The 25,361-nt window shown below is 40.6% G+C and overlaps 1 protein-coding gene across 1 annotated transcript; it reads right to left on the bottom strand.

Moving 5' to 3' along the window:
• Positions 1-781: 781 nt before the first annotated feature.
• ANKRD22 (ankyrin repeat domain 22) lies at positions 782-14,673 on the bottom strand (the record flags this gene model as incomplete). Its single annotated transcript, XM_079900573.1, has 7 exons — positions 782-859; positions 1,130-1,228; positions 2,651-2,728; positions 4,153-4,260; positions 7,423-7,614; positions 9,127-9,236; positions 14,532-14,673. 7 exons carry the CDS (start codon positions 14,671-14,673, stop codon positions 782-784), a joined length of 807 nt encoding a protein of 268 aa, XP_079756699.1.
• Between the last annotated feature and the right edge of the window lie 10,688 nt (positions 14,674-25,361).

Here is a 25,361-nt window from a genome sequence, read left to right as displayed (position 1 = left end):
TTTTTGTAAAGAATTACTTTATACAAACAATTTACAGTAATAGTTTTAATTTTATGAATAAAAAATAAACAGTACTAACAAGATTAGTAACTGCTTTGCATTCACAAGAGAATCATAAAGCTATTTTTCAATAAACAACTTGATAGTTACATAATATTTTTCAAAATCAAGACGGCTCTTATTTGTAAATCGATAGCAAAACATCTAGAGGTATGCTGGTACACTGGCTCCTTGGAAAGGAAAACAAGGCTCTGACTTGTAGCGTTTGCCAATATCTGTGGTGACAACTGATAGACGATTTTGTTGAAGCTGGAATATTTATATACGAATCTCTAAACCGGCACACATACGCACACCATTCTATACAAATGTGCGTGCTTTGATTCTTCCTCAAAGGAGCCTCAGAAGAACAGTTTTTCTCGTGTGGCAGGATATGGATGGGACAGCCTCTTTATAAGAGCAACACAACTGAAAACAGATAACATGGATAACGCTGATACTCTCCTTTAGGAGAGACTGAGTTTGAAACATCACCCTTTTTTGACTGCAGTGGAGAATCCGACAGCTCCAGTGTTTCCTCTAGAAGGATTTTGACCACAGTGAACTCCACTGAGCAAAAAAAAACATTAGAAATACAAAGCTCTTCCAAAACATTACCCGTGGCAACCATAGTTATCCTCATACCATGGTGACCTCCAGATTGAGTGGTCCACAGACCAACAGTCCAAGATGGAAATAGAATCCAGTCCTTTTTGTACTTCTTCATATGAGGTCATAATGATTATGACGCTTTCCTTAGCAGTAATTCAATCTGGGAAAATTTTAATCTCTGTGCAATATCCAGGGAACTCTCACCATGCTGAGGAGAAAAAGAAATCATAGCTATTTACCTCCAAGAAAGTCAAATGTCAATGCAATGACAATGTCATCCTATTAATGCTAGAACCGAATGACAGACAATGTTGACTGTCATTCGGTTCTAGCATTAATAGGATAACTTGATTCCTTAATGAGGACAATTGATTTGCTCTTAACAACTTCAGAGGCAATTAATTTATGTCAACACAAAGCCAAAGTTAGAAGGTTATGATGATAGAAGAACCTCAGACCAAGGTCCAAAGATCCTTACCTTGTTCTTTATCATGGGGTCTGCACGGGCTGCAAGGAGCAGAGGGATGAGAGTCTGGTTTTTCATTTCGCAGGCGTAATGTAGCGCAGTGCAGCCATACTGAAACACAAAGGATCGACATCAGTTGGAATCCTTACACACTGCAGCATATGGCTTCTTTAGCAAGCACTTTTCATATTTTGTAATGTACAGCTAAGCCAAACAAACAGTCTGAAAACCATCTTTGTGGAACTATTTCACGCAAGTAAACTTCTGAGAGAAGAAAATGAGTGCAAAGGTTTGGGGCCAAAGGTGAAGACAAAACCTTATAAACAGGGAGAAGTTAGCCAATGGTACTCCTGTTATCGCTGTTCTTACAGTCATTTGGATTTCTCTTTGACCTTTGTCCTTATCTTTCCTTAGTTTGCAGATGGGACCCTTCTCACCAGTGGGTTGGGATCTTGGCTGCAGCAGCAGCTGTTAGGATTCATTGAGCACTTACTATGTGCCAGGCACTCTGCCCAACGCTTCACATAATGATCCCTATAAGACTGCCAACAAACACATGAAAGAATGCTCAACATCACTAATCATTAGAGAAATGCAAATCAAAACTACAGTGAGATATCATCTCACACCGGTCAGAACGGCCATCATTAAAAAATCTACAAACAATAAATGCTGGAGAGCTTGTGGAGAAAAGGGAACCCTCTTGCACTGTTGGTGGGAATGTAAATTGATACAGCCACTATGGAGAACAGTATGGAGGTTCCTTAAAAAACTAAAAATAGAATTACCATATGACCCAGCAATCCCACTACTGGGCATATACCCTGAGAAAACCATAATTCAAAAAGAGTCATGTACCAAAATGTTCATTGCAGCTCTATTTACAATACCCAGGACATGGAAGCAACCTAAGTGTCCATCGACAGACGAATGGATAAAGAAGATGTGGCACATATATACAGCAGAATATTACTCAGCCATAAAAAGAAACGAAATTGAGTTATTTGTAGTGAGGTGGATGGACCTAGAGTCTGTCATACAGAGTGAAGTAAGTCAGAAAGAGAAAAACAAATACCGTATGATCCCTATAAGTAAGGACTAGTGATGTTCCCATTTTACAGATGAGGAAACCGAGAGTCCAGTATGTTTAAAACTTGCCAAAACTCACATAGGTAAAAAGTGGCAAGCCTAGGTTTACACATAGGCATTCTGACTCCAGCTTAACTACTGACGGTGGAATTTTGTAATCAGAGCCTGCATTTTTCTTAACTCCCCACCAGTGGTGGGACAGTTCTTTTAAAAATATTCTATATTCAATAAAAATGTTATTCCCATGAGTTCAGTGACAGAATATAAACAATATCAAGGTTGCCTGACGCAGTAAAAAGGAAAGAAGGAAGGAGGGGAAGGAAGCAGAAACTAAATGTACAAGTGTTTCAGAAAATAAAGCGAGCAACTTTATAGTTGACAAGTACACTACCCACAAATACCATTTGCAATGTTATTTCAAAGTGACTAAAAATATAAACTTACACAATCTGTAGCATTAACTTCGGCACCAGCGTTAAGTAGCATTCGTACAAGAGACTCATTCTGCTTTGTCTTTGATACCTATGACAAACAGCAAGCACAAGAACAAGAGAGGTTTATTTACAAACATTGTCTCCCTCTTACGTCTGGACTATTCCAATCAATAGGCTTCATTTTAATCCCAACACCCCTACGCGTCTATGCATCTTTCTTAAACTCTTCCCCACTTCCTCACTGCTCTTTAATATTAATTAGGTAAAGCCATGGTTGTCAGAGTGTGGCCCTGGAGTAACAGTATCAGCACTTTGGGACCTAAAAATGCAAAATCTGGGGCCCTACCCCACTCCTGCCAAATCCTACTGAGGATGGAGTCCAGTGGCTGGTCTTTCCCTTCCTTGGTCAAAACCCTTCTATCATCCCATTGCTCCGGGGGCTAAAGCAAAGTCTTCAGCCTGTGACAAGGTGCCATATATTTTTCCCTCTGCTTATGGCCCCAGGCATCTCATCCACAGCCCCAGCTCACCTTGGCCTCGGTTAGTCTTTCATTCCCACCAGGCTCCCCCGTGCCATAGAAGAGCTGCCCTGAATGTTTCTTCTGCCTAGAAGCCTCCTCTCTCCTCTTTGCCTGGTAAGTTCATCTTTAATATCTCAGCCCAGGCTCCTCTCCCTCCAGGAGGCTGTCCCTAACCTACCTGTCCAGGCGACATCCCTCTCCTCTGGGCTCTCCTAACACTGACCACCTCTCTCTACCAACTACCTCATAGGAACTTCACGTGTGTTCTGTCACTATTGGATTAATGACTTATTCTTCACAATAGAAGAATAAGTGGCACAGTGGTTAAGAATCCGCCTGCCAGTGCAGGGGACACGGGTTGGAGCCCTGATCCAGGAAGATCCCACATGCCATGGAACAACTAAGCCCGTGAGCTACTGAGCCTGCGCTCTAGAGCCCGCAAGCCACAACTACTGAAGCTCGAGCGCCTAGAGCCCATGCTCCGCAGCAAGAGAAGCCACTGCAGTGAAAAGCCCACGCACCTCAGTGAAGAGAAGACCCCACTCAGCGCAACTAGAGAAAGCCCGCGTGCAGCAGCGAAGACCAATGCAGCCATATAAATAAATAGATAGATAGATAAATAAATAGATAAATAAATAAATAAATTTTAAAGAAAGAAAAGAAATAGTAGGGAGGGGATTCTTTTTAATATCCAGGATTTTTGCTTTTCCTTCAGAAGATTCTTAAACAAATTTAATTTATTTTTCCTAATAAACATTGCACAGATGATTTTACCATTGACTGATTTACCGGGCTACCTTTCTTCTTGCTTTACTTCAGTCATAGCATTGCATGTATGTTAGAGATGCCATTTGCAGAATACAAACGAAGAGCTTACTTTGTTACTTTTTATTTACATCTCACCAACTTGGCAAAATTTAATGACTCATGCTGTCGATCTCTTACTCATTTGTACTCATTTATCTTTTGCTCTCACGAGTGTTGTACTCACCATGAGGAAATAGCCAATAAGCAGGACAGGCATTAAGAGGATAATGAGTAGATAATCAAAGAAGGTAAATCTTTTCTTCACAGCATAATGCAAGCAGGTTCTCTGTTTCTAAAAAATTAAGAAAAGGACTATTTATTAATAAAATATTGTTTTAAATTGCATATTTTTAGATTACCCTATCAAAAAATTTAGTCCACACTTTTTATTTTTGTGGTATCCATGGCATCTCTTTCTGTGGAATAAATCTAATTAATAAACCCAGAATTCCATTGACCAGAATATTGAACACAGTACAGTCTAAAGGAAAAGTTGGGCCATAGAAAGACAAGTGAAATGTACCTTTTACTAATCATCAAAAGACAGATTCTCACATTCATTTTGGTTTGGGGAAAAAAATACATGGAGATATAAACATAGGACAATTTAGTATGAAACCTATAGTTACTCCTTAATCATCTATTGTACACAATTATTCATTTTGTGGTTTGTTTATAGGAAAATTTTAACCACATGGCAATTTTTCCATGTTCTTACATGAACACAAGCAGTGCCAGACGAATGGAAATAACTCAGTTTAATTCTTCAAATACATGAATAATTATCAGGTGACAGATTTAAGCTTCTAGGAATTGCGGGGGTTATAAAACCTCAGGGCCTCATAATCAAAGCAAAGGTAGACCGAAACACGCACAAATAAGTGTAATGCAAAACAAGCTATGGTGACTGGAATTCCAACCAAATCAATGAGAAGAGAGGAAAGTCAGGAAGAAAAGAGAAGTTCATTTCTACTCTTCTTAAATAAGAATATTTTTGTTTTTCTAATGGTATCTGTGTTCTCTGTAAAAATTTTGCAAACTAGACAAGAGTATAAGGATAGAATTTAAAATCACCCATTATCCAACAGCCCAGAGTTAACTGTTGATAGTTTGCTGTATCTTCTTCCAGTCTTTAAAATGCATATATGTGGAATTTTTCAGTGTAGGATCATACTGCACATGCAAAATTATACCTGCTTTTTTTTTTCAGTTAACATGTAGAATATGTGCATTTTCCTATGCCATTTAATATTTTTAAACATGTAACTGTTATGGCTGCACTGTTTACTCTTCTATGGAGCTGTTCGAATTTATTTAGCCAAACCCTACCTGTTGAACATTTCAAGTAATTTTAACTTTTCATTTTCACAAATAACATTGCTTGAATCCTCATGTGTAAAGCTTTGTCAACATTTCTAAATGTGTCCTTAGCATAAGTTTCAAAAGATAGAATTCCTGGCATACAAGGAAGGCATTGATGCCCCTCACACTGTACTGCTAAATTGTGCTCTGGTAAAATGATAATGATTTAAACTCCCTTCCTGATCAGCATTAGATTTTCTGTCTTCATCCTGGTCAATCTGGCACACCAAAACAAACAAACAACACAACCAAAAGATATCTCTATGTTTTAGTTTAATTTGCTTTCCATACAATCCGTCACTCTGTTAGGCATGTATGTACATCTGTACCAACACCAGAGCTTTTTGTTTGCTTGCTTTTAAGGCCTCTGTTTAGTACTTCTGAAGAGAACTCAAATATAGACTTAAGAAACGGGAAAGCACCAATTCAGATTATTAATGTACAAGGATTAGTATTGGGGAAAATGGAAAAGATTAAACCTTTAAAAACCATTGAAAATGTTTTTTAAATGGACAGTTGCAAACCAAACACTTCTCATAAAATCTCTGCTAAGGTATCCACTGAAGTCCTTCCCAGCATTTCCATAAGCAGCCTGGCTCAGGTTCTCTGCAAAACAGAGATAAGCATGCCTCCTCAGCCCTGTCCCTGTGTTGACAAACATCTCCCTCCCTCAGCTTCCTAACCAGCAAGTCTCCTGAGAGGGCACAAACCCAGAGACATCTGTCTTGGCCACCCCATCTCACCACAAGGCCAGACACCTGGTTCTTCAGCTGGGTGCTGGGGCAATCATGTCACACTCCACTAAGCAGCCTATCTGTTAGATTAACACAGCCATGACTTGCTTTTAAACCCAACCCACAAAAAATAGGAAGCACAAACAAGAAAATCCAGTAGTGGACTTCCCTGGTGGCACAGTGGTTAAGAATCCGCCTGCCAGCGCAGGGGACACGGGTTTGAGCCCTGGTCCAGGAAGATCCCACATGCCACGGAGCAACTAAGCCCATGTGCCACAACTACTGAGCCCACGTACCACAACTAGTGAAGCCTGCGGGCCTAGAGCCCGCACTCTGCAACAAGAGAAGCCACCGCAATGAGAAGCCTGTGCACCACAACGAAGAATAGCCCCTTCTGGTGGCAACTAGAGAAAGCCCACGGATAGCAATGAAGACCCAATGCAGCCAATAAATAAATAAATAAAATTTTAAAAATTAAAAGAAAGTCCAGTAGTGATCCATTGTCTGATAATATATTATTACTCCCAATGAGCTAGACTTTAAATTGACTTGGAAGGGAGAAGTGGGGCCCTACAGGCTATTTTCCCTCATTGAATGTACTTGAGTGGGTACAGGGCGTTCATAATTATTACAAAGAGTGACTTTTTATATTTACTTAGTGTACTTTAAATGTTGCCTTTACTATGATGCAGACACTGGATGTTCCCAAGGGGTTCTGAAAGGATGTTCATGGCACGTCCTGCTCTTCCTTAGTTCTGAAGACCCCAAGTCAGCTAATAATACATATGTAAGTATATTCTTCATGCCTTTCTGTCTGGTTTCAAGTAGTCTCTGGTTCGTGAGCATATTTGTTCTTGGCAAATTTCTCACTGAAATTCTTTTATTCCACAAGCAAATTATAGGACCTTCTGGAGATCAGAACATTGACAGAGTAGGTAAAAATCTAACTAATGAAATAACACCACCAGGTCAATACTTGTTCTCCAGGAAATCTTTCCTTTTACTTCTGTAATAGTGAGGAAGAGGAATAGGGAGAGAGGAAGGGCAAAGAAAAGCATGGGGGGGGGGAGGAGGAAAAGAAAGGAAGACGCTCTATCCAGACAAATGAGTGAACCATTTTTTTTTTTTTTTTTTAGAAATACAAGGACATAATCAGACATGAAACCCACAAAATATGTCTGTTTTTGACCTATGTTTTATTTTGCTTTTTAGCCTGGTAATATGGCCTCAGTGTGTCAGTCTCTCTAAAGTAAGGCCCCCCAAAACTGTTGGTGTTAGGAGCTACAAACAGTAAGCAAATGACATCCACTGCTTCCATTGGTGCGAGGTGAAAGGAACTACCATGGTCATGGCCTCACCCGGTTTTTGAGGTTCACATCAGCGTTTCTTCTGAGGAGGAAGGAAACGATTCTCAGGTGCCCTCGCCTGCAAGCGCAGATCAGGGGGGTGTCTCCATTAAAGCCATCTTGAACGTTGATACTGTTGCCGTCTTCCTTCACCCACTGCCACACTTGACCCAAGTCATTCTGATAGGCCGCCTGGCAGATGGGCTGAGGAGAGGAAAACAAAAGCAGGTTTTGAAATATAGGAATAATTAAACCACACCAAGAAAAAAAAATCACCCGACACCTTAAAATCCCGTGTTTCCAAATTGTAATCTACTGCTTTGTTGATGAGATTTGGGGTCTCAGTTATGTCTAGCCATAAGTCTAGAACAAGGGTTGGGCCACCAGGGATCCCTTACTATTCCCTAAATTGCTTGGCACACAGGAATGTTCATTGAATGGACGAATTAGTGAAAAGATGGATGCAATATTGCCAACTCAGTAAGGAAAGTGTGTGTTGAGTTCATGGATAAATGATGCCTGTTAGAAAAGCAGGTTTCTACTCAAGACAAAATCTGCATATCGGAGGAGTTTAGTAATGGGACACTAAGTAATGGGACAAAGACGCATGGCCCCCTGTACTCAAGGAAATCTGCACAGTGGGAAAGAGCTATTTTAGACAAATAATATACAAATAACGAATTATGCAGTTAGCTGCAACTAGATGCTTTTTATTTTAGAAAGCATTATAAGGAATTTTGCAAAGCACGATGGGAGTTTAACAGCAAGATCTGAGCAGACATCATCTTGCCTACTTTCCCTCTCTTCTCTCCCTCTGGACTTTTCTCTCTCTCTCTTTTTTTTTTTTTTTTTTTGCGGTATGCGGGCCTCTCACTGTTGTGGCCTCTCCCGTTGCGGAGCACAGGCTCCGGACGCGCAGGCTCAGCGGCCATGGTTCACGGGCCCAGCCGCTCCGCGGCATGTGGGATCTTCCCGGACCGGGGCACGAACCCGTGTTCCCTGCATCGGCAGGCGGACTCTCAACCACTGCAACACCAGGGAAGCCCTGGATTTCTCTCTTTTTTCCAATATCTCATGTTTAGTTTCTTCTACTGGGGCCTCTGCCCTTACTCTACAAAACAAACAAAAAACCAAAAAAACAGCCACTTTTTCACTTCTCTCTTCACCTGGCTAACTGCTAGCTCATCCTTCATGTCAAAACTTATTTTCATTTTATCTGTCTTTCCTGAGTCCAGCATTCCTTCACAGCAACTGACAAAACTATACCTCTTTTCTTAATTATTTATAATTGTGTGTTGAAAGCTACTGTGAACGAGGAGGGGTTGAGGCCACAGTGAGTGAGAGAAAGCACTGAAGTTCAGGCTATAAATTCCACATGAATAGAGGCTACTTCACTCCATTCACTGCCATAGCCCCAACATATATATAACACAGTGCTGGGCACATGGTAGGCACACATTAAATAGTTTCAGATTGATTTTAATTAGTATACAAAAGCACTTAGAATACGTGGCACATGAATGATGCTCAGTTTATGGAGGTTCTTATAATTGCTTATTAAGTATTAATTAAATTAATTAGCGATATCTGCCAAGAGGTAAAGAAGTGATGGTCAGAGCTGTTGCAGGAGAAATCAGAAAAAGACATGGTCCAGATGCAAAGGAGGCAAAGTTTTTTTTTAAACTTAGAAAATTAAATTAAATTACTAGACATCACATAGTGTTTTGTTGCATGAGGTAAAAGCAGCTGAAAAGGTTCTATGCTGTTATAAACGCTGTCTCCACTAGGGGGCAGCTCAGGGTCATAAAAGCACTGACAACATAAGTCTATAATCCGAGGGGACGGGAAAAAGTCTGTTAGAATTAGCTCTATGGAAAAATCTACTTCATTTTTTTAAAAATTTCACATACACCAATGAAAATTTGCCACTGATGACTACTACTCACGGGCTAGCACTTGGGAACTGATGGTCTTCTACGCAGAACTTGAAAACAGGCAGCTATAGAGTTAATTTTTCTGCTAAAAAGTAAAATGCCTTCCTGGCTCACTTAGACATCACATACAAATTGTTAATTCTTCTTTTCCTAGCATTTTAACTTACAGTATTTCAAAAGCTGGAGTTTTTCATGTAGTGATCTGGCTTTCCAGGTTCTCTTTAAAAATTGAAAGATTTGGCAACGCTGGGCCCACATGCACACAGGACACCTCACAAAGCTTGCTCTGCTCGGGCGCCTCAAAATCTTCCCTGAGAGTTAAGCATAAGAGGAGAGGAAAAGTGGAGAGTTTTCCTGCAAGAGTCGCACGGGGTCTTGGAGTGTTTCTCAATCCCACTTGAGCAATATTACTTCCAATATTAACCTGACCTTATTTTTCCATCTTTCTTAGGCTGCCTATTTCCTAGACACACAGTTTCTGTGCTTAGCAGTACCTGCTAAAAAAAAAAGTTTAAAAGTTTCCAGAAGGAAGATAGAGTTAAGAGAATCAAGTGCAAGGTAAGATTGCTGGATTTGATCACTAATGACCATTCAGAGATGAATTTCATACAGTGTCAGACAAAAGGCAGAATACAGGGGCCTGGGTTCGCGGTCTATGAAGAATTGGAGTGTGATCAGAGAGGAATTCGTGGTAAGTTTGGTAGTGAAAGCTAAGCGGGAGCTAGTGAGTACCCAGAGGGGTGTAGCAACGTCCAGCCAAAGTTCTGCACGTTTATAGGCAAAGTGGTGGCTTCAAGTGGTTATAAATACAGGCACTGGACACAAACTTTCTGGTTCCAATCTCAACTCTGCCACGAAACAGTTATGTTATTTGGACAACTTACTTAATCATTTGGTGCTCAGTTTCTTTCTCCATTTAATAATCACATCTTCTTTATCAGGTTACAGAAAGGATTAAGCGTGACTGTATAGATGAAGCACATAACTCAGGTCTGACTCATAATAAACCCTCAATTAATGTAAGCTACTCTTACAGTTATTTTTAAAAAACATAGCAGCCAGTGAAGATGGGCAGGGGTGGTTATCAAATAAATAATTACCGAAAGAGAATGAAGAGATGATAGGATAGTGAACAAAAGTCGGAAGAATTAACCTTACTAAACAATGACAGTTTGGTTCTAAAGCCAAAGCAAGGGAGGAAAGATAAATATTCAGGATAGAGAGAACTTTACATTAGCTGAATTTTTTGCCAGAAAGTCTGAGGTTTGATCTTCATGCGTTATGCTAACATGTATTTATCATCAATAAATAGATAGACATAGATATTCAATAAACAACAATTATGTTTAAATACATGAATGGGTTAATGATGTAGGGGAGCAAAATTTGCCACCCCAAAATGTGCCTCTTTGGCATGAGGATTAATTTAGGCTGATTATTTTTAAGAAACTGAAGACTCAGAAAGTCTTTTTACCTCTCCCTCAGCTGCCTAAAGAATTTAGATAAAAGATTCTCTGACGTAAATCCTACCAATGTTTTCTTAGGTCAGTCTCCCGAGGCAATAGAAATAAAAACAAAAATAAACAAATGAGACCTAATCAAATTTACAAGCTCTTGCACAGCAGAGGAAACCATTATATAAAAAAAAGAGAGAGCCTACAGAATGGGAGAAAATATTTGCAAATGATGCAACCGACAAGGGCTTAATCTCCAAAATATACAAACAGCTCATACGACTCAACAGCAAAAATACAAACAACCCAATTGAAAAATGGGCAGAAGACCTTAATATACATTTCTCCAAAGAAGACATACAGATGGCCAGTGGACACATGAAAAGATGCTCAACATCACTAATTACTGGGGAAGGGATAAATTGGGAGATTGGGATTGACACATACACACTACTATATATAAAATAAGTAACTAATAAGAAGCTACTGTATAGCACAGGGAACTCTACTCAATACTCTGTGATGACCTATATGGGAATAGAATCTAAAAATGAGTGGATATACGTATATGTATAACTGATTCACTTTGCTGTACAGCAGAAACTAACACAACATTGTAGATCAACTATACTTCAATAAAAATTAATTTTTAAAAATCACTAATTATCAGAGAAATGCAAATCAAAACTACAATGAGGTACCACCTCACACCGGTCAGAATGGCCATCATTAAATAGTCTACAAATAGGGACTTCCCCTGTGGTCCAGTGGCTAAGACTCTGAGCTCCCAATGCAGGGGCCCTGGGTTCGATCCCTGGTCAGAGAACTACATCCTGCATGCCGAAACTAAGAGTTCGCATGCCGCAACTAAAGATCTCACATGCCGCAACTAAAAGATCCTGCATGCGGCAACGAAGATCCTGTGTGCTGCAACTAAGGCCCGGCTCAGCCAAATAAATAAATAATTGTTTTTTTGAAAAGTCTACAAATAGCAAATGCTGGAGAGGGTGTGGAGAAAAGGGAACCCTCCTACACTGTTGGTGGGAATGTAAGTTGGTGCAGCCACTATGAAGAACAGTACGGAGGTTCCTCAGAAAACTAAAAATAGAACTACCATATGACCCAGCAATCCCACTCCTGGGCATATACCTGGACAAAACTATAATTCAAAAAGATACATACACCCCTATGTTCATAGCGGCACTGTTCACAATAGCCAAAACGTGGAAACAACCTAAATGTCCATCGACAGATGAATGGATAAAGAAGACATGATACATATATACAATAGAATACTACTCAACCATTAAAAAAGAACAAAATAATGCCATTTGTAGCAACATGGATGCAACTAGAGATTATCATACTAAGTGAAGTAAGTCAGAAAGAGGAAGACAAATACCATATGATATCACTTATATGTGGAATCTAAAATATGGCACAAATGAACCTGTCTACAAAACAGAAACAGACTCACAGACTGTTGGTTGAGATCAGACTGTGGTTGCCAAGGGGCGGGGGGGGAGGAGAGGAATGGACTGGGAATTTGGGGTTTGTAGATGCAAACTATCACATTTAGAATGAATAAACAACAAGGTCCTACTGTAGAGCACAGGGAACTATATCCAATCTCCTGGAATAAACCATAATGGAAAAGAATATTAAAAATAAGAATGTATACATGTGCAAAACTGATTCACTTTGCTGTACAGCAGAGACTGGCACAACATTGTAAATCAACTCTACTTCAATTAAAAAAAAAGTGGGGGTAAGGGAGCCCTGTTCTGGAATAGAGTTTTCAGCAGAGATCTCTGCAAAGAGTATGGGGAAAACCCAGCAGGGCCTGAAGATCAGAGTCCACTCTGTGTCCCATTGTCTCTGCAGGCCCAGCAAACATTTATTTACCAAACATTTGCTTTTTCATCTTTTGTGAATTATATTCCTCCCCTTCAAAGTCCCAAATCACTACCCCCAACACCCTCTCCGTCTTTAGCTGAAGATGGTATTTAACGTGAAGGTTTCAGCCATTTTGGTGAATTATTCAGTTTTCCTGGGTCTCTCCCAAGTATACATGTTATTAAAATTTTGTTTGATTTTCTCCTATTAATCTTTCTCCTGTCCATTTAATTCATAGACCAGCCAGAAGAAGAGGAAAGGTACGTGCCTGGCTTTCAAAATAGCTGATAACTGGGTGCTAGAGGCCCACCCCAGTCCCACTTTGTATCTCCCTTTTCCAGGCCCTAAAATTTAAGTGCCTCTGGGGAGCACAAGACACGTTTAGTTTGTTGATGATTAACTAAACTATTCTGTATGGGTTATTTAACATAACCGTGTTTTACACTGCTCCAAGTAAAATAGATATCACGGCTGGAAAAATATTTCACATTATTTTAGTACCATGGAGGAATCTGAGCTGCTTGCACTGTAATAGAGGTCTTGAAAAGCAAAGTTTCCCCACCATCCCCACTTTCAGTATTGCTTCCCCTGAAGTATAGTGGATCCTCCCTAATTGTCAGTCTAAAGAAAGAGACTTTGGAACTCTGCCTTGATAAGTTGCTTATTAACCATCTCCATGCTGAAGCTCCCCCCATTTAAAATGTTCCCTGGGCTTCCCTGGTGGCGCAGTGGTTGAGAGTCCACCTGCTGGTGCAGGGGACACGGGTTCGTGCCCTGGTCCGGGAAGATCCCACATGCCGCGGAGCGGCTGGGCCCGTGAGCCATGGCCGCTGAGCCTGCGCGTCCGGAGCCTGTGCTCCGCAACGGGAGAGGCCACAACAGTGAGAGACCCACGTACCGCAAAAATAAATTAATTAATTAATTAAAAAAACAATAAAATGTCCCCTCGCAATTTCTGAGGAGAATCTGTGGCTTTTGATGCAACACGGTTCAGATAGTGTACAAGATAAACGTGTACACTAATGAAGTATCTTCCCAGAAAAGGCAAGAAGATGTTTTCTTCCTCTTCAACTTAGGAAATCTTAGGGAATGATAATGAAGGCTTTATTTTATTCGTACAATAAATCTCAAGGCTTTCCTTCTGATGACTCATTTCTTCACATACTGTGATTTAAATTTCTTAGTAAATTCTTTCTTTCAGATAAATAAAAAAGGCACAGGAATTTTTTTTTTTTTTTTTTGTCTTAGGTCCACCTTAGCCTTTATGTGACATAAAGGACAGTCCCAGAAGTTGTTGGATTATGAGGATAGTAACAGTGAAGGGGAAACCAAGGAAGGACACACATTTATCTATTTTGTATTCCTTCTCCAACAAGGTCTTTCTGAGAATATGATGTCTTCACGGCCAGGAAGTTAAAGAAGTTTCGTTACCACACTTGAGACCTGAGAAGCTCTGAGGCTGGGGCAGGGCAAGAAAGTCTTTGCCTCCAATCATGAGGAGAAAGGGCGGAGGAAGGGCGGCTTCTAGCTGCTTGATCTAGCAAATCGGAGGCCCTGATATCTCCCTACTACCTCAGACCACCAAAGACGTAAATGCAGGGCTTTGAGGAAGCAGTAGTGTCACTCTCACTGCCTCCTGGGCTCCAGGACTTTCTGCCAAACAATGGCTGCCCAAGGGTGAGGATGACCATGTTAAACTGACATTATTTAGAATTACTGGAGCACCGTGATGACAAAAAGCAAATCTACCTTTAGTCAGTAATATTAGTCTCTAAATTTGGAATAGACAATAAAACTTCTTATTGCCTGTACCTAGATGAACTGCTCTCACCCATACCTTTCATATACCGCTCAGTTATTCCAACTGGCCCAACTTCCCATGCTTCAGATTCTCCATACATACACCCCTTGTCCGAAACACGCTCCCCAAGATTCCCAAGACTAGATTCGTATTCCTCAGAGTTCAGCTCGAATGTCATTACCTCACTGGGGCCTTTCAGGTCAAATCTAATTACATATACACACCCCTCTTATATACTCTCTCTTTATCCTGTGGCTTCCTTGATTTCTCTTTCACTACTTACAATTACTTTTTTTAATTTGTATATTCATTTTACACTGGTAGCTCCAAGAGGTCAAGATCTACTCTTATTCATTTATCACTATGTACCAGGAGCTCACATGTGCCTGGAATATAGTATGTGATCAATAAATATTGTTGATTAAATAAATGGATGACTGAGTGAATGAATAAATATTTACAAATGTTTAGTGATGGTTTCTGTTCATACATTGAAGTTATCATTTCCTTTTTAAAATGTGATTTAGTATCACATTATCACTTGTAAAATACTTAAAATATACAAGGAAAGAATCAAGAAATCAATTGGGATAGAAGCTATTTGGTGCTCTTTTTAAAATATACAATGCCAGGGCTTCCCTGGTGATGCAGTGGTTAAGAATCCGCCTGCCAATGCAGGGGACATGGGTTCGAGCCCTGGTCTGGGAAGATCCCACATGCTGCAGAGCAACTAAGCCCACGAGCCACAACTACTGAGCCTGCGGGCCACAACCACTGAAGCCTGCGCACCTAGAGCCCATGCTCCACAACAGGAGAGGCCACCGCAATGAGAAGCCTGCACACCAAAGTGCAGAGTGGCCCCCGCTCGCCGCAACTAGAGAAAGCCTGTGCACAGCAACGAAGACCCAACACAGCCAAAAATAAATAAAATAAAATAATTTTTTAAAATAAATAAATATACAATGCCAAAATCTTGAAAGGATTCAATACACAAACTAAGTAGATAGAGATTGTGAAGGGGGCATTTTTTTCAATTGCTTTTGCCTTTCCTTTTCCCTTATCATGGAAGGACACAGTGTTTCATGCTGAACCGGATCTCACCCAACTATCCTGTTTTATATATCAAAACTGTGACCAGAAGAGGTTAAGTGATTTACGCCAATTGCCCCGAGTTTCTGGCACAATAGGGACTAAATTCTAGGTTTCCTGGGTTTCCAGTCCAATGGCCTTCCCATTCATTGCATCTCTATTCTTGTTCCCCCTGAGTTCTCCTCCTCGATGGTACCAGCTCTCCCAAAAAACCCTGCTCAGCCTCAATTGCTTTCTCTGGACACTGTATATTTCAATATGATCCCCTTCTTCTTTAAACCATATGCTCTTTTTCTATGGTAACATCTTCCTGTCTGAAAAACAGATATATTCCTAAAACATTAATATTAAGAGTGTGTGTATGTGTGTGTGTGGGTACCACTGTTCATAGGTAACTTTAACATTAGACTTTCCCCAAGTTTAAAGGGATACATGATTGTAATATAATTTTCTAGATATTCCTTTTAAGGCCTTGTTTCCCCAGTTGACAAGGACAAGAGCCTGGAGAAGATTCTATAGATCTCCTAAGCACAAATTCTTGAGCTCTTTAAGTTCTTATACAGCTTCCTTCTTTCTAATTTTTGTAATACTTTGCAGTGTGCAACACTTCTCTACAGGTTGGGAGTAAAATGTACCTCACTGGAACCTGGATTTAGTTTACCCTATTCTTCTAACAAAGGGAAAAGGACAACAGTGTAACTTCGTGGGGAAGAGTGCTGGCAAAAGAGCAGAGTGGTTAAGACTGGCTTATTTATGGAGGGTGACATGCCTGTTGAGAGAGCTTTAGGGAAAGAACTTAGCATGTTCATCAGGACATGAGCACAACTTCCCTGAATGTACACAGGTCTCTAGCCAGCAAGTACTTTTTAGCTGCATAACTCTAGGCCAGTTCCTGAAACTATCTTTGCCTCAGTTTTTTCACTTGTAAAATAAGGATAATCATAGTGACTCTCTTATGTGGTTGGGTGAGTATTAAATGAGTTAATACACTTAAAATGTTTAGAACACAGCCAGGCACATAATAAAGGCCTAATTAAATACTTGTTATTATTGTAAATAGTATGAACAGGTATGTGTGATAAGGGTTTAAATCAGCGGTCCCCAACCTTTTTGGCACCAGGGACCCGTTTCATGGAAGACAATTTTTCCGTGGACCGAGGAAGGGGGGGATGTTTTGGGGATGATTCAAGTACATTACATTTATTGTGCACTTTATTTCTATTATTATTACAATGTAATATATAATGAAGTAATCATACAATTCACCATAATGCAGAGTCAGTGGGAGCCCTGAACTTGTTTTCCTGCAACTAGATGGTCCCATCTGGGGGTGATGGGAGACAGTGACACCTGAAGTGTGCTGCTTATGTCCAGTCTGCTCCGTAAGATGCAGCTTAATTGTCACTTGCCACTCACAGATAGGGTTTTGATATGAGTCTGAAAGCAATTGATTTATTATGGTCTCTGTGCAGTCAAACCTCTCTGCTAATGATAATCTGTATTTGCAGCTGCTCCCCAGCGCTAGCTTCACCTCAGATCATCAGGCATTAGATTCTCATAAGGAGTGCACAGCCTAGATCCCTCACATGTGCAGTTCACAGTAGGGTTCGTGCTCCTATGAGAATCTAATGCAGCCGCTGATCTGACAGGAGGCGGAGCTCAGGCAGTAATGGGAGCGATGGGGAGCGGCTGTAAATACAGATGAAGCTTCCCTCGCTCGCCTGCCTGCTGGCAGCTCACCTCCTGCTGTGCGGTCTGGTTCCTAACAGGAGTTGGGGATCCCTGGTTTAAATGAATCAGCCCTGTTTAAAAGTCTGGCCTGCATAGCTGGGGGTGATCAATCCAAGCTTAGTTCTCTCACTGAGCTCTAAGCATATCCTCTACTGCAGAGGTTAGGACCCACTCTGGGACACCCCCTCATTCTCTCCTTTCTTACACATATATTAGAAACAACCTAAATGTCCATCGATGAACACATGGATAAAGAAGATGTGGTATATATACACAATGGAATATTATTCAGCCATAGAAGGAACAAAATTTTACCATATGCAAAAACAAAGATGGACCTTAAGGGTATTATGTTAAGTGAAGTAAGTCAGACAGAAAAAGATAAATACCACATGCTCTCACTTTTATGTGGAATCTAAACAACAACAATGAAAAACGACAAACAAACAAGCACACACACACACACACACACACAAAAGCACATGAATATAGGGACTAGATTGGTGGTTGCCTGAGACAGGGCAGCAGGTCGGAGGTGTGAGAAATGGGTGAAGGGGGTCAACAGGTGCAAATTTCTAGTTATAAAATAAATAAGTCATTGGGATGTAATGTACAGCATGGTGACTGTAGTTAATAATACTGTGTTGCATGTTTGAAAGCAGCTAGGAATGTGGATCTTGAAAGTTATCATCAAAAACAAAAATTTGTGGGCCTCCCTGGTAGCGCAGTGGTTGGGAGTCCGCCTGCCGTTGCAGGGGACACAGGTTCCTGTCCTGATCCGGGAGGATCCCACATGCCGCGGAGCGGCCGGGCCCGTGAGCCATGGCCGCTGAGCCTGCGCGTCCGGAGCCTGTGCTCCACAACGGGAGAGGCCACGACAGTGAGAGGCCCGTGTACCGCCAAAAAAAAAAAACAAAAAATTGTAACTCTATGTGATGATAGATGTTAATGGACTTATTGTGGTGATCATTTTGCAGTATATACAAATATTGAATCATTCCTTTGTACACCTGAAACTAATATAATGTTATGTCAATTATACCTCAATAAATATATATATATGCTATATATATAATAGCATAACTATTAGCAATGCAAGCCTCCAGAGGGTAGCAGAATATGCATCCCAATCTACACCTCTTAGTGTAACAGTTATTTTGAACTTAAGGCAATTGAGAAGAAGCAGATACAAAGAATGTTCTCTGCCCTCCCCCTCTTTAGCTAAAAGCAGGACATAAATATGTGAAGGTGTTGCCCCTTCTCTGTCTACCAGGAAGGACAAAATTACCTTTGTCAGCCCAGAGAAGTCACCAAAGTAATCTACAGAGTAACATTTCTAACTAGCCCTTGTCTTCCATTAGCTCCCCTACATATTTGCCTTCCCTCAATTTGCTGCCTTAGAAACTCAAAGCACTTTTCCTTTGTCTTGCCACTCCTCTAAAAATTTATTTTTCTTTTGTTAAGATGCTATGCGAGCCCAAGTTCTAAGTACCTCTTTGAGTTACGCAAAGTAGTATCACTTGTGATACGGAGTTGCATGGAGACACCATTTATCCCAACACTACTTAAGATTATTGAGAAATAAAATATTGCCTGTCATATCAGTAAACAAAGGATGTCACAGTCATCAGCAATTGCGGTCACCACCAGCCGCCAAAGGTGAGCCGGTGAGCCCCGAGGGAATTTAGGAAGGAAACAAAGAATACCTGCCATCTAGCAGCCATCAGACTGCAGCCACTCCAAAGGTGAGCCCTGTGGAAGCTCAGGATATGAAAACACAGGATCCTGGCCCCATATAGCTGAGGTGCATATCAAAGGAGTGATTTTAGTGAGCCCAGACTCTTGCATCTTCCCATACATAGAAAAGCACTAAATTACTTAGCTTGACATATCTAGTTTTCTTTTATTAACAGTAACTTTTTCTTCCTACTACCTGCCCTTTGCTGCAAAACTCCTATCTGTCCTAATTCACCCTCGCCTCCTTGGAGCAGTTTTCTCAGGGTTATTTGAGATGCTGCCTCCCGGGCTTGAAGTCCTCAGTGTGTCCGCTGAATAAAACACTACTCTCAGTTTTTAGGTTGTGCATATATTATTTTAGTTGACACTATCTTTGATTCAATGTTAATTATGAGCTTTGAATAATTACTTATGAGCTTCTAGGTAAGTTAGGGTCTTTTAGGGGTGTGTGTATACGTGTGTGCATGTGTGTGTGATTGTTGTATTTGCTTTCAAATATCATAGTAGATTCCACCTTGCTTTGTCCTCAGTATATCTGAAAAGTGAAAAGTTCATTCCACTTCCAGGGATATTCTCACTGATACTTATACGTATCAATGCCTTGCCTTGACTCAACCACTTGCCAAATCCACACCCCATCAACAAACAATTACACGCAAAGACTTCCTTAAGTAATTATTTCCAGGACCTAGACTGTAGACTACAGTCTGGCTTCGCACAGCATGGTCCAGGGCCAGCAGCATCTTGCAGAGCTGAAATGCATTATCTTATGCCCCACCCAGACCTATAGAATAATAATCTGCATTTGAACAAGATCTTTGAGTGATCTCTATGCACATTTAAATTTGAAAAGCACTAGCCGAGAGCAGTGTTTCTCTCCCAGGGGTGGTAAACTGATCACCTACATCAGAATCACTTGGGAGGCTCCCCTAAAAAGCAGGTTTCTGAACCGTACCTCAAACTGAGTGAAACAGACTCTCTGTGGTAGGGGCCCTTGAAACTGCATTTTCAACAAGTTCCACTTCCTGGTGCTTAGGCAATCTAGGGCTTAAGAAAGGCCAGAGGGGCTTCCCTGGTAGCGCAGTGGTTGAGAGTCCACCTGCCGATGCGGGGGACATGGGTTCGTGCCCCGGTCCGGGAAGATCCCACATGCCGCGGAGCGGCTGGGCCCGTGAGCCATGGCTGCTGAGCCTGCGCGTCCGGAGCCTGTGCTCTGCAACGGGAGAGGCCACAGCAGTGAGGGGCCCGCGTACCGCAAAAAAAAAAAAAAAAAAAAGAAAGGCCAGAGTAGCATTTTAGAACATTACATGTGTTGACATTTTCATATATGTGAGTTCTTTACTAGCCTAAAGTCATTGGGCAAGACATATCTAGAAATATAAACTAATCAAAGAAAAGTTGACTACAGAAAGACACACACACACACACACACACACACACACACCCCTGGCATTAGACATAACTGCCAACACTGAGAAACTGCCTTTAGTATTAGAAGAAGCACCCAGAGAGGTTCTGTTGAGCATCTGCAATGAAATGCTGACCGACCGGTTATTTGTGTCAGAGAGGAAAGGGAGCAAATCATGAATAATAACGTCATTACACCTCTTGGACTCTTGTTGAAACATCACCCTCTTGTACTCCTTTGAAACGTTATTAACAATCTATTTGATTCTAATAGGTTACTCTCAATACAGGAAAAAGCATTTCTGTATCCATCAGCTGTGAAAAGAAAAAACTCAAAATATGAAAACTACATTCTGTTTTTATCCTTCTTCTATACAGGGATAGACTTTATTAGTAATTGCTAGAGGTGAAATCTCCTTTCAAATATCAAGCGGAAAGGCATTACTCTATACACACATTTCCATAAAAGAGCCAGGCTATCTTTAGTCTGTTCAGAAAATCCAGTTGAAGACAATTTTTACTTGTCCTCTAGATGTTTGACATCAGAAAACACAACTCCATTAACTCTCTTTTCATAAATTTCATTTTACAGATCCAGATTACCCCCTCAAACATCTGGACATCATGACATGTATACTATACGGCTCTCTACAAGCTACTATCTAGCTAAAGTTTTAGGATTGCAAAATAATTTGCCTTAAAATGTTAAAACATCAAAAAAACTAGCACACTGGGCTTTGTTTTAACTTAATGCTCTTACAGAAAGACAGACGAAAAGGAGGCATTAATGGGGATAGGAAATTCCATTTGAAAAGCATGAGCGATTTTTAACATCTTGGGAATCTTATTTCCAGAGAAGTTACATACCTCAGAGTATAGGATTCCCATGCTGGTCCTTCACAGACTTATTTCACAGCTTCTTGAATCTTCTGGAGGTATTTTCAATTAACATCAAAATCCTTCCCAGTCAAGAGAAAGGTCCCTAGAAGCCCAGGTCGGTGGCAAGTCCTTTCTTTCCACACCTGTGAGTGTTCTTCCAGCCACCTACACAGCAACACACCTTCCAGAGAGCCCAACCCAATGAAACAAGGGCATTAGTTTACCGTGTAATGAATCACCCAAGTTGCGCATCATCTAATGTTACAACCCCGAGGAACCGGTTTCTGAGTCATACCTACTCTGCCAGTGGTGACATGTGGAAAAAAAGGAAGCAGAGACGAGGGGGGAAGAAAAGTTCTCACACGGGCAGAAAGGACTCAGGGCTCAAAACAGGATATTGTGTTTAGGACATTTCCTAATTGAAATCTGGTTTTCAGTGGCTATTGACAGAGGCTAAGTGCAAACAAACTCGCTTGTTAGAACCATATATGTCTGCATAGGACTTGACCTTCATGAAAAATAATCTTTAAAACGGATGGATTATTGCTATCTTTATGCACACATAAGTTTATTTATTATTCCTTGATATTTTTCATTAATATAGACTAATTAAAATAATAAAGTCAATTTATGAGCTATAGTATTTTATATACATAAATGTGCTCATAATCACATTCAAGGGCATCTTGGAGTAAAGTTTGAGCAACTCAAATTTAAAAAACCTAAACTTGGGCTTCCCTGGTGGCGCAGTGGTTGAGAGTCCGCCTGCCGATGCAGGGGACGCGCGTTCGTGCCCCGGTCCGGGAAGATCCCACATGCCGCGGAGCGGCTGGGCCCGTGAGCCATGGTCGCTGAGCCTGCGCGTCCGGAGCCTGTGCTCCGCAACGGGAGAGGCCACAGTGGTGCGAGGCCTGCGTACCGCAAAAAAAAACAAACAAAAAAAAACCTAAACTTAAAAAAAAAAAAACCTAAACTTTTTGAAATATCAGTCCCATTTACATTCTAATGAATTCAATTATACTAAAAGGTTTAAATTACATTTATAGTATTACCATATTTGATTTTCCTTTATAAGCACTTTAATTCTGAGCCTAGAGTAATATTTTCCCAGCTAAACAATCTTGTAAATCTAATAAACTAAACTTACTCTAATATAATAAATATTAAGTCATCCTAAACATTCTAATACTGTTTTTGAATTTAGTCAATTTATAACATTGCATTTTAAAATCATAAGTCTAAAATCAATTATTCTATTATACATTTATTACTCTCTTATACATTTTAAATGGAAACACCAGGCCACTTGGTCAAACGTGCTAACATGCCAAGTCTCTTAAACATCCAAGACATTTTATATACCAAATATGATACCAAATATTCACACATTTTCTCTGAACTTAACACAATCACAGCAAAGTGCTAAACTTTCCCAGAATTAAAACACCCATACACACACCCGTGAGAGAAAGCGTTCAACCATCCCAAGCAAACTGATGTGATCAGTTAAGGTTCTTTGTGGCCAAGATTTGGTGCCAGGATCCAAGGCCTGAGCCTATATATATGAGCCTATATATATATATGACTTAGCTTTGGGGCCAACCTCACAGGAGTTTTAAGAATTAGCTAATTCTTCTGTTGGAGACGGAAGCCTGCAATACCCACTAAGATTGCAGCTGACTTCCTCTTTGGCTTAGTTTCATTTTGCATTTCTTTATTTCCTAAGACATTTAAGTGTCTTTCCCACTGACTTAAATCTTTCACTCTCTTATGCAAATCTCTCGTAATCCCCTTTAGCTTTCTTTGTAACCTCTTCTAACTAATTTGTAGTTTCTGCAAACTCTTTTCACCCTAACTGAACTCAAATGTCTTTAGGGAATTCCCTGTCAGTCAGTCCAGTGGTTAGGACTGCGCTACCACTGCAGGGGACACGGGTTCAATCCCTGGTCAGGGAACTAAAATCCCGCCTGCCATGTGGTGAGGCTCTAATTTCTTATCAGGACCGCAACTCCTCTATTTGGATTCTGCATCTCTCCCTTGAAGGTGTAAGGGTTCAGGACAAGCTGCCCCAAAATGTGCCACTTTGGCATGAGGATTATTTCGAACTAAAGGCAATCAAGATCCTGTGGGTTCAAGGGGAACTACTGCCCCTCCCTTAACTACCTAGAAGAACTTAAGTTGGGGGTTTTTCCCAGAAAAATGTTATTACTGGAGGTAAATTTTATCTAAGTGGCCCAATTAATATGGCAGGACAAATATTTAATTACTAAACATGTCCTCTTTTTATTATTATCCCATGAGTGAACTTCCTGTCCTTGGAAGCCCCAGGCCCCTGTCCCATTCCCTAGCTCAGGATAGCACACATACCTTATTTTACTTTTCTGTCACTGAAGCTCTCATGTATGTTGGGTTCCTATCTGTACAAAATTTAATCTGATTTTTTCCTGTTAATCTGTCTTTTGTCAATTTAATTCTTAGACCAACCAGAAGAACCTAGATGGGTAGAGGAAAGGTTTTTTTCCTTCCTGACAAAGGGTAGCAGAATGTGTCACCCTAAAATATGTCTTTTTGGCATAAGGATTATTTTGAATTGATTATTCTTGAAAAACTGCAGATCTCTGGAAGCAGTAGAATTTACCCTTTTGTAAGGGAGATTTACAGTTATGAGGGAATTCTCCATTTGTAAAAGTGTCTCCCTCACTGTACCAGGAAGAAAAGGATGACTTCTGGAAATTTATCAGTGGAGAAGGCAATGACTTAAATCTGCATAACACCCTTACTCTTGTTTTCTGTGCTTTCCTTGGTCACCTCCCATAACTGCCCCTCCCCCAACATCTTCTTTTCTCTTTAGCTGAAGGAGGTATTTAAGGTGGTGGCTTGGATATCTCCAAGAGTTTTCCTGGGTCTCTCCCATGTGTACATGAGGTGTACATGTTATTAAACTTCTGTTTGATTTCCTCTTGTTAATCTGTCTTTATTACAGGCGGATTCTCAGCCATAGAACCTAGAAGCGTAGAGGGAAAATTCTTTTCCCTGCCCTACAGTCTGGTTCTAAAGGCACAATACTCATTATAATTGTGAAAGATGAAATGTTTGAATGGATGGATAACACTAAAAACAAAGTAATAAAAAAGCAGTTGTAGGGAGGGTGGGAGGGAGGGAGACGCAAGAGGGAAGAGATATGGGAACATATGTATATGTATAACTGATTCACTTTGTTATAAAGCAGAAACTAACACACCATTGTAAAGCAATTATACCCCAATAAAGATGTTAAAAAAAAAAAAAAAAAAAAAAGCAGTTGATTCATTGCAAGTGGCGAAACACTTGTCTCTAGGCCAGTGAACATTGACCAGGGATGATTTTTCTCCCCAGGTAAGACTGCCAGATCTAGCAAATAAAAATACAGGGCACTCTCTGGAGACATTTTTGGTTGTCACAACCAGGTGTGGGCATGATACTGGCATCTAGAAGATGGATGCCAGGGATGCTGCTAAACGTCCTACAGTGTACAGGGCAGCCTCTCACAGACAAGAATTATCCTGCCCAAAGTAGTGCTAAGGTAGAAAAAACCTCTTCTAGGCCAACAGGAGAATTAAAGGTGAAGAAAGAGGACTTGGATCACTTATACTGTGAGAATGGAATATAGTCATAGAGGAGGAAAGAAAACCTTTTTCTTCCTACCCTTCTAGGTTCTTGCTAGGGTTCAACAAAAGACAGACCAACAAGAGAACAGCAAAGGGAAGTTTGTTAGCATATATATCTTATATATACATGAGAGAAACTCAGGGGATGTGGAACTCCAAGAGGTGTTTAGAATTTACGACTAGATACCATCTTAGGCTAAAGGAAATGTGTTTGGGGCTTCTGGGGAAGGTTGGAAGGGGAGCGGAGGCAAGTTATGGAGAGGTGGCAGGAAAAGTGAGGTAGACAAGGGTTGAATAATAAAGTTTGTCAGGCAGATTTAAATCAATGCCCCCTTTATTGCTACAAGTTGTTCAGTGTCTTCTACTAATGTCAATT

This window comes from Stenella coeruleoalba (assembly GCF_951394435.1).
Source record: "Stenella coeruleoalba genome assembly, chromosome: 16".
Taxonomy (NCBI): Eukaryota; Metazoa; Chordata; class Mammalia; order Artiodactyla; family Delphinidae; genus Stenella; species Stenella coeruleoalba.
The sequence above is the reverse complement of the archived record's forward strand: the minus strand, read 5'-3'. Positions and strand labels throughout refer to the sequence as shown.